The 12,722-nt window shown below is 39.9% G+C and overlaps 1 protein-coding gene across 2 annotated transcripts; it reads left to right on the forward strand.

The window, feature by feature from the left end:
• The first annotated feature begins 2,476 nt into the window (after positions 1–2,476).
• pitx2 (paired-like homeodomain 2) lies at positions 2,477–10,852 on the forward strand. Of its 2 annotated transcripts, none has more exons than XM_078289068.1 (3): positions 2,477–2,549; positions 8,026–8,225; positions 9,268–10,852. In XM_078289068.1, exons 1-3 carry the CDS (start codon positions 2,504–2,506, stop codon positions 9,829–9,831), a joined length of 810 nt encoding a protein of 269 aa, XP_078145194.1. In that variant the 5' UTR covers positions 2,477–2,503; the 3' UTR covers positions 9,832–10,852. The 2 variants fall into 2 exon arrangements, with proteins under 2 accessions (XP_078145194.1, XP_071778862.1); XM_071922761.2 differs by lacking the exon at positions 2,477–2,549 and adding an exon at positions 6,956–7,470.
• Positions 10,853–12,722: the final 1,870 nt, after the last annotated feature.

The raw sequence follows: 12,722 nt of genomic DNA on the forward strand, positions 1-12,722 counted from the left end.
TTCTGATGTGAATTTCAAAGCCGTGGCTGCAACATAAAGGAGCATGATAAGTGATTTGAGGGCAGGGTTCGCCTTACAGGTCGGTGGATGATAATGATGTATCGTTAGCAGTGATGTAGTGGGTAAATAAAAAAAGGGGGTAAACTAGCCTATAACCTCCAGTTGGTGGATATTATGATTAAGACAAAAATCCACCAATGTCAAAAAAAACAAAACGATTTCATTTACAGAAAAGCATCAATTTGAGTGTTTGAGTCAATTTTTTAGCATTCTGTCCTTATATAGCTTACATCAGTTTGATGCTACCTACTATATTATATATATAATTTATGTCATAATGATTTGTCTCAGCATGGGTAAACGCTATTAAACTACATATTAACTCCATTAAACTACATTAAAAGGTCGGCAAAGTGAGTTGAGGTGGGTTTACCCTCCTCTCCTTGCTCTTTTACAAAAAAATAGTAAAAGAGGATGGAGGCAACTTCATGCTCTCGCGCCTTTAATTAATACAGGACCATATGGTGGAGGTTAGCCGATTCATCTCCGTTTGAGATGAGTGTATAGGCGGCTGTCTCATGCTATACTGTGTTAATTTCAGAAGTAAAGCCAGTATGAGGCGATGCCAGGCTTCTGTCTGCGCTCGGCCTGATGCCATGTGAGTCACTGATTCATTTAAACTGCTGGTGCTGAGAGCGGAGCGGCCGCCACTTCTCTCATCATTTCTTAGACGGATGAAAATTGTCCATGAAATAAGAATGGATGAATGGGAGTAAAAAAAAAAAAAGTAAAAAAAAAATACAAGCTCAAAATATTTTCAAACAGCTCCTATTACATCTACACAGCGGCAGATGTTAAAAATAATAGAAATAAAGGTTTATTTACCAGCCTTCATTACAAGTAAATTACCAAATTAGAACATGGGCGAAAATGATGTTTTCAAATTGTAACAATAATAGCCTAATAATAATAATAATGTTATTAAATGTAGCCTATTTATAAATTCATTATTAATTTAGAAATTATTATCTATCACATATTCTATAATAATTTCTTGATTACGTTTTACCAGCGAATAAGCTCGATAATATCTATTTCCTCTCACTTATATATTAATTTATCACCTAATTTACACATTTATTTATGGCCATTTATTTACCTAGTTGCCTAGGCTATTTCAAAATAATAGGCCTGAGATTTTTTTTTTAATTATTTAATTTATAAACTCTCTTTCAGCAGCTGTGAGGGGAAATAGTTGCCTTTAATTTAATATCTCCAACAATAGCCTGAATAAAATCTACTGCTTTATATTGAAACTGTCTTTTAATTCGTATATATTGTCGTGATAAATAAATAAATAAATAACACGGCGTGTAATTTCAGACGCGCAGGCCGCGGACCAGGCAGCCAGGCAAGCTGAAATATTGGAGGCTCCCCTCATTAAATCTCACTGATTAGATAACACGGAGCCGCATGCAATAACCTTACACCTTACAACCTGACCCCCACTATTTCATTTTGCCGTGGGGATACACGAGGAGGGGAAAAAGGGAGAGGTTATGCAGGTACACACCGTGTAAAACTTAACCTCCAATATCTGCATCCTCTGAATGAAAAAATCACAGATGTAGAGCAGGTGAGCAGAAGAACTGGGGAAAATGGTTAACAGCATGACTGCATGCAAATTCCCCCCGACTTGAATTATCATAAGCAAACAGTGTGAGCCTGGACTAATAAAACCCCATCTGTGTAACTTCATATCGAGGTAGTATGAGGGCTGCGATAATGAATTTTGTAATATCCCACCGACAGACATCTCAATCAGACTCTAATCCCGTGATTTTACTACGGAATCACTCCGCTTCCACCGCCCAAACTGACGAGAACACAGGAGCTGGCTGATGCAAAGCAAGGCGTTTTTATACATCAGCCTATAGCCCAAAGAATAAGTGTTAACACTGCAAAAATATTCCAACAAGACATTCAATCTAGTATTGAGTCTTAAAATTCTTATTTGTCGTAAGACAAGTGGGAAACGTGCAAAAGGGTTGAGATTATTCCATTTGTTTCCAACGCAAATCAACTTGTTTCATGAATTTTCTTGAATCAGGTGTGATTTTCTTGAAATAGTGGAGTCATTTTCTGTCTTGGTTCAAGATATGGACACTTGTTTCCACAAAAATCATAAAACAAGTGAAACTGAACTAGAAATAAGTGGAATTATATCACTCCACTTGGACAGTGTCACTTATTTTGCACAAAAATCTGATTTTAAGACTGAATATGAAACGTATTAAAATGAACATTTTTTGCACAGCCGCTGACATCCCAACTTGGTTGTTGATCCGAAAATGATTGACTGCAAAGGGAAAATTGTGTGACAGTGAACCACAATGGATTTATCCATAACCAGTTGTCTACAAGAGGCGGTTGTTTACCACTCTAATAGGTAATTATGGGTCTTTTGTCTGTTTTTACAGAAGCGGTTTCCTAAATTGCGATAATGGACTCCCACTGCCGCAAGCTTGCCACCACCTGCGCACAAATAGGTGAGTATCTGATCCTGTCAGTCTGATGATTTTCTCCCACTCCACAGAAATAATAAAACGTTTTTTTGGAGACCTAACATGCTATTTTCTATTCCAATAGCTATAAAAAAAAAAAGAAAAAAAAGATGAAGTGCCGGATAGAGGGTATACACTGCAAAAAATGTCCCTCTCAACAAGTCATAAAAGGATGTGACATTTGTCTTGTTTGGGACACACATTTGTGTTACTTTCCAATGAAACAGCCCATATTTCATTTTTCTGTTTTTTTCTTTGGCAGAGATGATTCACACTAGTAAACATTCCTGTGAATGTGCCAAAAAGGCTAGTTTTCATCTGTAGTTCCTGGCCAGATGATATTAATGACTACGTAGGATACTGACACAAGGGATGCTGTAATTAACACAGGCCTACCTGTGTTACACAAATGTGTGTTGTCCCAAACTAGACACACAGCTGTGTTGAAAATGACACACCCTTTTAAATAGTCTTATTTTGCTTCATACGAGTGTCAAATTCTGGTAGTGAGGTGAGATGATTTCTGCTGTTTCCAGTGCAGTTTCACATGTTTTCTCCACTGCGATCAAGAAAATAACACCTCATTCTAGGAAATTCTTGGATTGGAAACAACTCACACTATCTCACGCCCCTTCCACATTTCTTCACTTTTTTAATGAAGATTTTGAAACTCAATTTCAGACTAAATGACTTGTTTGGGTGAACATTTTGCAGTGTGTAGGCCTACCTGTTGGTTTAGGCAGGAAATGGTTGGAGGCCACAGATATGTGTTGGCCCTTTGCTTTTAATGGGGAGAAGCTGTGGGTGAATCCAGGTTGTCCATTGTGTTAGAGGGACACCTGGTGGTCGGAGGTGGACCTGCACCTTTTTTTTCAATGCAGGGAGAGCAGGCAGTGAAGACTGAGAGCATCATCCGTGGATTTGATAAGAATGACAGCTCTGCACAGGGGTTTATGCTAGAGGAATATTATTTGATGTAGCCTAATAAAAAAAAAGAACCTATATGACCATTTGCACAGCTTATTATACACTTAACTTTTCCTATACTGGCCTTTTGTCACGTCAAGGCCTACGTCATACATTGAGGTTGGCTCTCTTTGGGAGCAATATAGGAATCAAACTGATATTTTTTTTGCAAATAATCTATAACCATTTTTAAATTTCTTGAAATACATAACACCATGTTTGCCAAAATAAAAGCTCAGAACAAAACCCACAAAACACTAAACAAAACCTGGGATCTTTTGCACGACTAAGTCTGGGATTTATTTAATTATTCGCCAATGCGGTGGGGAAATTACATCAAGTCCTGTTAGGTCTTAACCGAATAACCAATAAGTCTCATTCCGTTTCATTCCGCCGACATTGATAGGGCTAAGTGGCAGAGGGCAAGGCCCGCCGCTTCATAGCTGCACACTGTGAACGGCCATTGATTAAGAATAATAAGATAAATAGGAAAATATAATTATATGAAGGAGGGGGGTTGAGGATGATGAGGCGATACCGGGCTTGCAAATATAGACACACCAGCGTCAACTGTTTTGCTGTAATATATGCAGCGCTTGTTGGATTGACTCCGGGGAAAACTAAATGTATAATGAAAGCCCATTCGTGAGGAGGAATATACTAATGGAGGAATCTGATGTCTCCTTAATCCTATGTAAAAAGCCTTGTCGTCTCCCCCCTATATTGACTGAATTGCTAATTAATGGCCCTCTATGGCGGAGGCCTATTGCGCGCAGTAATCCGCAGAAGAGAGATAAAGTATTCAGAAGGTAGAAATGAAGAGGAAACCGATAATCCACTTCAAGTTTAGTATTACAATGCGGGGAAAAAGGAGCAGCCGACTGTTCGCTGCTCTGCATAAAGATAAATAAAACACACAAAGCATGTTTTATAATAATAATAATAACAATAATAATAATAATAATAATAATAATAAAAATATCTTTATTGTTGTTGTTGCTGTTGAATATAATTGTAATTATAAAATAATCTAAAATTATTACATTTTCAAAAAAAGTATCAAATTGGTTTTATTATAAGAATAATCACAAGTAGGCTACAGTTATTTCAATACTATATACTAATATTCAATAATACTATTCAATTCAATAATAATATTCAATTTTATCCAATACTATATACTATAGGCTATATTACTGCTACTATTACTACAACGTGAAACAAAAACTATTAGGAAACTATTCTACCATGACTTAGTTACAGTTATTGTAATTAATTGGCAATAGACCTTAATTACAACTTAATTGCTATAACTACTTTGAAGCTATTCCCCTCAGCAGATCTAAGAGCTACTGTTTGAAAATATTTCAGGCCATAATTGTATTTTTTACTCCCTTAATAGCAATAACAATAAACCCTTTGCTATCAAATTCTACATTAATGGCCAGAACTTTGCGAGATGTAAAAATATGTATCTTCATTCATTGGCAATCCAAACAAGGTTTTATGAAATCCAAACAAGGTTTTATAAGTCTAAATGAGAGGGGAGCGGCTCTTAGTTTCGATAAGTCTCTTCCCCTGCTCGGTTCGTGGTTCGCCCACAGGACTGTAAATGTGGTGCATCTCGTGGTATTTATATATCAAGGGCTTTCACGGGATTAGCCCACTAACTTCTTAACAGCGCCAAATCCTGAAAATGTGTTGGCTGAATGGGCGTCCGCCTGGCCACGTGGATGTGGAAGGGGTGTTTTTTTTTCATCATCATCATCATCATCATCATCATCATCATCATCATCATTTTGTACCCCCTTAATGTGTTATTAGTCGTATTGTTGTTTTACTAGTTGTAGGAGGAGAAAGAGGAAGAAGAGGAGGGAAAAATCTAGAATGATGATTATTTCTATTTAGACATTTTTCTCTTAGACTGGTATGAATCACACTAATTGCCTTGGCTGTTGCATCCTCTCTACATAGTTTGTCCATCACTTCGATCACCTGTTACCCATCTCACATCTCTCCAAGCGCAAACTCCCACCTTAAAAAAAAATTTAAAGGCGCATTTGTTTGATTAGACATGTTTACTTTGCCTTAACGCGTCACGATCTTGAGGGAATTACTGGGGGAAATTTGCTGGCATATCAGCTCAAACTCATTAAAAGTCCTCCTTCAGAAATTCTTAGGCAAATGAGGGTCTTATCAGATTAAAAAAAACACTACAGGAGTGCTCGCTGAGATCGACGGAGGGGTCCAAACGCAAAGTGAGGAGAGATATCCAGTTAAGCACCCAGATAAAGTAAGCCGTCGTCAACAAACTGAGCCTGCATGGTTAACTACGGCTCGGGTGGGGCGTTCTAACATGGATATTTGAACCTTAACTCAGGAGAGGTCAAGAGGATCGCCTCATTTGACAACCAGTATGATTGACACGGGTTTTTTTTTTCCATCGTTTCTGCATGTAGGCTGCACGCAGGGAACCCACCTTAACTCAGTTATTGCCACCTTTATAGGCTGACATATGATGGAAATGCATAATATACATGTTAGTAAGTATCAAACGGAAGTAAGTTGTATGAGGATAGGGCCTTTAACGGTGGGAAACGCATACATTAATGCTTTGCTTTTCTGAAAATATAATGGTTTCTGCTTCTATTGGTCTCCGTTTCTTAGTTTTCCACTATGCCACTGCCTCTGTGTCTCCAAATGAATTCATGACCATGTAAATATCTGTGATCCATGCTGCGCCCCTCACGTGCTCTTTAACATGCGTGTTTGGCACTCAGTGTCAGTTGACAAGTAAGCACAGACAGTTTAGGACCAAGCTTGCGCATCCCTCCTTTTCAAGTTCCAGCCTTTCCGTTTTTTTTTTGGTCGTGAAATTGGTTTTACAGTGGATTTTCATTGAGTTTCCTTTTACAGGATCGCTGTGCAGCAGATTCACTCTGTTATGTTTGATATTCAGTGTGCATTTTTTTTTCATATAGCTTTCAATACAATCCGCTCGGTGGCTTGCTTTATCCATATTGAGTCCCTGAGTAAACTGCGGTGACAGGGCCTGCGAGGAGCTCAACTCGGGTTTCAATAGAACTGCATCATTTTACTGGGCCACTGGACCCATCTCATAAAATGGGGCCAAACTGTGTTATTTTCATTTTTATTTGGTCTTGGGCTGCTGCGCAACGGCTCCTCGGTGCGTCGCGGGTACACCGTGCGTCCCATCTCTCTTTACATGCTTTTATTTGGAAGAGAAAAATAAGCGCCAGCCCCAGCATAAACACACTGGCAGACATATCTTGTTTCTGCAAGCTCCGGTTGGTTGGGCACACCGTCATATCCACATGGATGTGCCTGTCAGAAAGAATATGGGCGGGCGCAACATGGTGACGTGGAGGTCTGGAGAGAGGCGCAGTTGGATAGGCAGTGAGCAGGGAACAGCTGAAATGAACAGAGAGCGGTGCAGTGTGTGTATGCCTCTGGATCTAATATCACCTACCTGTCCTTGTCACTCTGATAGTCAGCCGATGTATCTGTCGTTTGCCTCCGACGCCAGTATGGCAGCATTTGGCCTATTTTAAAAGATTTTTCAGGCCAGTTTATACAGAGAGAGGGGTTTCAACTGAATTGCAAGAGGAACCGCGCTGCTGTTCGCTTTTGGAGAACACTGAATTCATTCCGCCGACGGACGACTTTCCTCTTATCCTCCGAGCACTGAAGGGGACTTAATCTGCTTTTGACAACCAGTTGTGCGCTCTCTTACCGATGAACTCTATGAGGGATCCATTGAATCTAGACCATCACCACCTTCCCGGGAATAAACTTGCCTCCACACACCACACGGCGCTGGCAATGGCTTCTAGTTTACAGCCGCTGCAGCGGTCTGTGGATTCAAAACACCGGTTAGAGGTGCATACAGTGTCGGACACTTCCAGTCCGGAGTCTGTAGGTAAGAACCAATCCCGGGGTGCAGACTGTCCTCCGCACAGCGCGCGGCGGATGTCATCTTATGATATAAAGCAAAAGATGGCTCCCACTAATCTTCATAAAGGACGTTTTAGGCGCAGGAAGTTATTTCGTGCATGCAAACAGGCGATTATAGCTGTCATTTTACTAACAGATCATTACTTTGTACCATTGGCCTTTGTAGACTGTGGTCGCGCAAAGTATCTTATGTGGTATGTAAATGAAAGATAACTTGGCTTGTCCACGAAAAAAATGTCACGTAATTATTTATATTTTCAGTGATTTCTTTCGAGTTTGAATCCTAGAAGAAAACGTGAGAAAAAAATGTAGGACGATGCAATATCCAGAACATGACACGCATCACTGGATTTATCAGAGAATTTCTTGTATCCTCATCAATATCTTGTCATACAAATGTCATCTCTTATATTGTCATGGATTCGGGCATTTTTGTGTCATCAATGTAGCAGAGGCCTTAGACTAAACGCCTGAACTTAGTGAATGACCATGACTGAATTAAATTGTTTACCCGTTACAGAGAAAGAGAAGGGCCAAAATAAAAACGACGACTCTTCAGATGACCCTTCCAAAAAGAAGCGACAGCGGCGGCAGAGGACTCACTTCACCAGCCAGCAGCTGCAGGAACTGGAGGCCACTTTCCAGCGGAATCGCTATCCGGACATGAGCACGAGGGAGGAGATAGCCGTGTGGACCAACCTCACAGAGGCCCGGGTCAGGGTGAGCATTCCCCTGAGTGTAAACAAACACAATTATTGTGTATAATTTCGGGTGATTTGTGCCAATCTTTGGGTTACCCTAATAATGCTATCTTAATGAATTATTACGCACGGACACCAAACTTTACGCACAATTACGCACGGCAAAAGATTGCCCGAAAAGAATGTAGGAAACAGTATTTTGTTGTAAAACAAATAATCATAGTCTTGTTTAAATATACTAACTGTTGCAGCCTAATTTAATTAGATTATTTATGTTTATCTATTAGGCCAATCTAATTACAATACAAAACAATCCAGTTTAGCATTATTTTAAAACATAATTTAGCCTACTGGTTCTCGGCACACGGGATACAGTTTTTCAACATTTAATCTTACAATAAAATAGCACACTTTTGGCACACTCATTAGCTCTTTGATAGCCATTTTAAGTGTAATTACAGACTAATAACGTTGTTAACAGTTGAGGCTATTGACATTTGTCAGTGACAGATACCAGTCGTGTTCCTCTGTCCGTGTGAAAGAGGTGCAAAGCTTGTATTTTGCTATTGTCGCCCCGGCATTGTGTAATTAAGGTCAGCGTGTTTGTGGAAGCCTGCAGAGGAATACACATCCTCTCCACATTAAGATGGTGCAGTGACACCCGCCGCGCAGATGCTTTCTGTTGGGATACTGACGGAATCAAAGCATATTTCTCTGCATGGGAAAAAAAAAAAAACATGTCATGTTTTGAATTCAGTCGCGTTGCGTGAGAAGGCGTTGAAAATACTTAGGAAAACATAAGGTTTAATTAAAATTTAGATACAGTCCATTTACTGTATTAATAGAAATAGTGGTAGTATTATGATAGTATATTTTGACTGTGGGCCATGAAAGCAATATCATTAGCATCAAATGGAAGATGGCCAAATGGTGTGTCTGTTAAAAAAAAAAAAGATGTAGAAATCTATTATTAGAATTTTACTTGAGGCTAAACTAGATGATGAAATCATACTAATTTTCCCCAAAGAAAACCTCTAACCTGTTTCCATTGTCTGCTCTAGGTGTGGTTCAAGAACCGGCGAGCAAAGTGGAGGAAACGAGAAAGGAACCAACAAGCCGAGCTTTGCAAGAACGGCTTCGGTCCGCAGTTCAATGGACTCATGCAGCCCTACGACGACATGTACCCCAGCTACACGTATAACAACTGGGCTGCCAAGGGGCTGACGTCGGCCTCCTTATCCACCAAAAGCTTCCCCTTCTTCAACTCCATGAACGTCAACCCTTTATCCTCGCAGACCATGTTCTCCCCGCCCAACTCCATATCCTCCATGAGCATGACTTCCAGTATGGTGCCGTCTGCGGTCACCGGCGTGCCCGGCTCCAGCCTCAACAGCCTCAATAACTTGAACAACCTCAGTAACCCGTCTCTCAACTCGGGGGTTCCCACGTCGGCCTGCCCATACGCGCCTCCGACCCCTCCTTATGTGTACAGGGACACTTGCAACTCCAGCCTGGCCAGCCTGAGACTGAAAGCCAAGCAGCACTCGAGTTTTGGATACGCCACTGTGCAGAATCCTGCCTCTAATCTGAGCGCTTGCCAATACGCCGTGGACAGACCCGTCTAATACCTACCTGCACTGCAAAAAATACCCATCTTAGCAAAGTCGTTATGAGCTAGTATTGAGGCCTAAAATGCTATTTTTCTAGGGAGTGAGAAAATCTGCCAAACGGGGCGAGATCATTTCACTTTTTTCCCAATTTGGTTCAGGAAATTTCTTGATCAGCTGTTATTTCTTGATACTAGTTGGAGTGATCTGCCTCATTCTGCCTTGTTTCAAGATACTGCCACTTGTTCCTAGAAATTTCCTGAATATGCATAGAGAAACAAGTGGGATTATCGCACCGCGTTGGCATACTTTTCCCCTTGTTTTAAGAAAAAAAAAAGGTTTTTAAGACTGAATACGAGCCTAAATGGCCTGTTAAGATGGACATTTTTTGCAGTGTGTGAGTGAACGCAAACAGCCGGCCACAGGAACAAGAGACTACTACTACTTTTTCATTTTCAAAAGGGCACTAGAAGACTGAACCACTGAAACAAGCTCAACTCCACGACGGAGTCAAACTGAAACGGGAGTTATTAGGTTTATTCCCCTTTAATGAGTAGGCCTGTTTTATTCTGCAGAGCGCAGAGTAGAACCGACAGGCCTATTTCATGTTTTAAAGCTTGTCGTGAGGGTTTTTTGGTGGATTTTGGACGTTAATTGTTGACTGAAAGGTTGTATATATTTGAATTATCATCTCCTGTTTGTTGAGGCGAATGCGCTATAGCCCTCCAGTCTTCTCAAGGTTCAATTTACCAACGCATGTGGAAAAAAAAAAACCCTAAAAGGAATCATGTTTTGCTTGCAAACAAAGGGAATGTACATACTAAAACGCACCAGTTGTGTGTTTCTAACATATTATAAATTTATTATTAATGTCTGTGTGAATATCGATTTAGAATAGCAATTCTGGATTTAAAAAAAAGAAGCATCAAAATGTTCCTGCGAAAAATTATTTGGTTTTGCTCTGTGTATACTATTTGGTACGGAATTATGTTTTTTTTTTTTCAACATCCAAAAAAATAAACTATTGTGTTTTATTTAATGGAAGTAAATATATTGTTCAAAACATTCTGCTGGGGGACTTTTATTGAACCTTTGTGTTAGTAGTCTGTTAGTGGAGTGTAAAGCAATGACAGTCTGTCTATAGCCTTTCGATTATGTGAGCTACTAGGCCGGCTAATCTATAGGGAAAAACAATGGGCCGGTCCAATACACATAGCAGTGAGATGTCCCGTCAGATTAACTGCTGAATACATGTCTGCCTCCTCAGCCAAAGGCCTCGGCTGGTCACTGGTGCTTGAAATAACACGGGAATCAACAAACAGGAGTTGGACCACACAACAATTACAAGAGTCCATTAGGGTGTTAGTGTGTTTGAACGGAGAAGAGCCTGCATACTGAAAAGTGATGGCAAATTAGTCATGAGAGGTGCATGCATTTTTTGAGGAAAAATAATGTTTTATATCTTGTTATTACACTATCATGCATAATATCACATGCATCATACAATTACATTTATAGTTACATAGGGATTTGCTGCTCATAAAAATACAGATTGCCTAACAGAATATTTATTGTATTAATCAGCATCATCTATAAAATGTAACCATTAGATTTGATAGTCTACAATAATAAGAGCCTTTTTTTTTCACAGAAGTGGATTATGTTAATATTCTATCCAAAAAGTGCAGTCCATCCAAAAAACAAAAACAAATCACCAAATATTCAAAGACGTATTTGCCCACAATTGCACGGTTACTGGATTTATTATTGTTGTATTTGTTTTTCCAGACATCTCAAGTAGCCAACCTTTATGCCTCGTGCATGCAGCTGTTTGACTTTGCATTGTAGTTTTGTTTTTTTCTTTTTTTTTTGTAGTCTGGACAGTCTTGTTTAAAGTGTGCAAATGCAGCAAAGCAAAACAAAGCCACGGTTCAGGGAAAATATGATTCACAAGTTTGAGCAAACAAACACACACAGAGAGACAGAGAGAGAGAGAAAGAGAGAGAGAGGTATGTGGGCCAGGCTGAGAGGGGGACGGAGGAGGCGGGTACGGCTGCAGACAGAAAGGAAAGACCGCAACACTTTCTGCATAAAGAACTAAATAAATAGTCCAACTTTGGGTTTGCAGAGCAGACCGAGCTGCGCGCGACACCTCTCTCCTCTGAAATACAGCTTCATAACAACATTCATGTGACTTGATTGTGTTTTAATTCAATAACCCTTGCCTTGATATGATTATATGGAGCTATTATCACCATTAAAATGAGCTAGATGAGCTAGAATATTCTTTGTTTGAAAAAAAAAAAAAAAAAAAAAAAAGGTAAACGTAGCCTTTTAGTAACGGAGCCACAGAGCTGATTTAGGATCTGATTTCATGCTGGAAGAGGCCCTAGGTCATCTCTCAAGGGGGGAATTATTATGTGGTGGAATAAATCACAGTTAGTCGAACAGCAGAGCAAAACGTTGCTTGCACAAAAACTACAAAAATGTGCCAAAGGAGAAGCGCATTCTTCTCTTTTTTTTTGAATACAGCTGATTGGCTTTTTCTGTGCAGCCTGAACGCCTGATTTCAGTGTTAAACTTTTTTCCTAAAAGCTGCAGGCCGTCAGAGATCCTTTCCTCTTTTTTGCACAAGTGTCACCTTTTGATGGAGTCGGTAACGTGGAGCAATAATCAGCTGACAGGGATAAGCCTTGGCAGCTGTAGGGGCGAATACGCAGTCTGCGCCTCAATACACATCCACAATCAACATCTGAACAGTGGATGGCCTGAACAGACAAGTCTTCAGTGCGAAATGTTCATTTGGTCAAAAGCAGCGGTCAGGACTGCAGACCTCTGCCTCTCCGACTATCAACACCAGCACAAGGTAAGAACTAATGCATGCTCAAATAAAAAAAAAATAAAAAAAC

This window comes from Centroberyx gerrardi, chromosome 16 (genome assembly GCF_048128805.1).
Source record: "Centroberyx gerrardi isolate f3 chromosome 16, fCenGer3.hap1.cur.20231027, whole genome shotgun sequence".
Classification (NCBI taxonomy): domain Eukaryota; kingdom Metazoa; phylum Chordata; class Actinopteri; order Beryciformes; family Berycidae; genus Centroberyx; species Centroberyx gerrardi.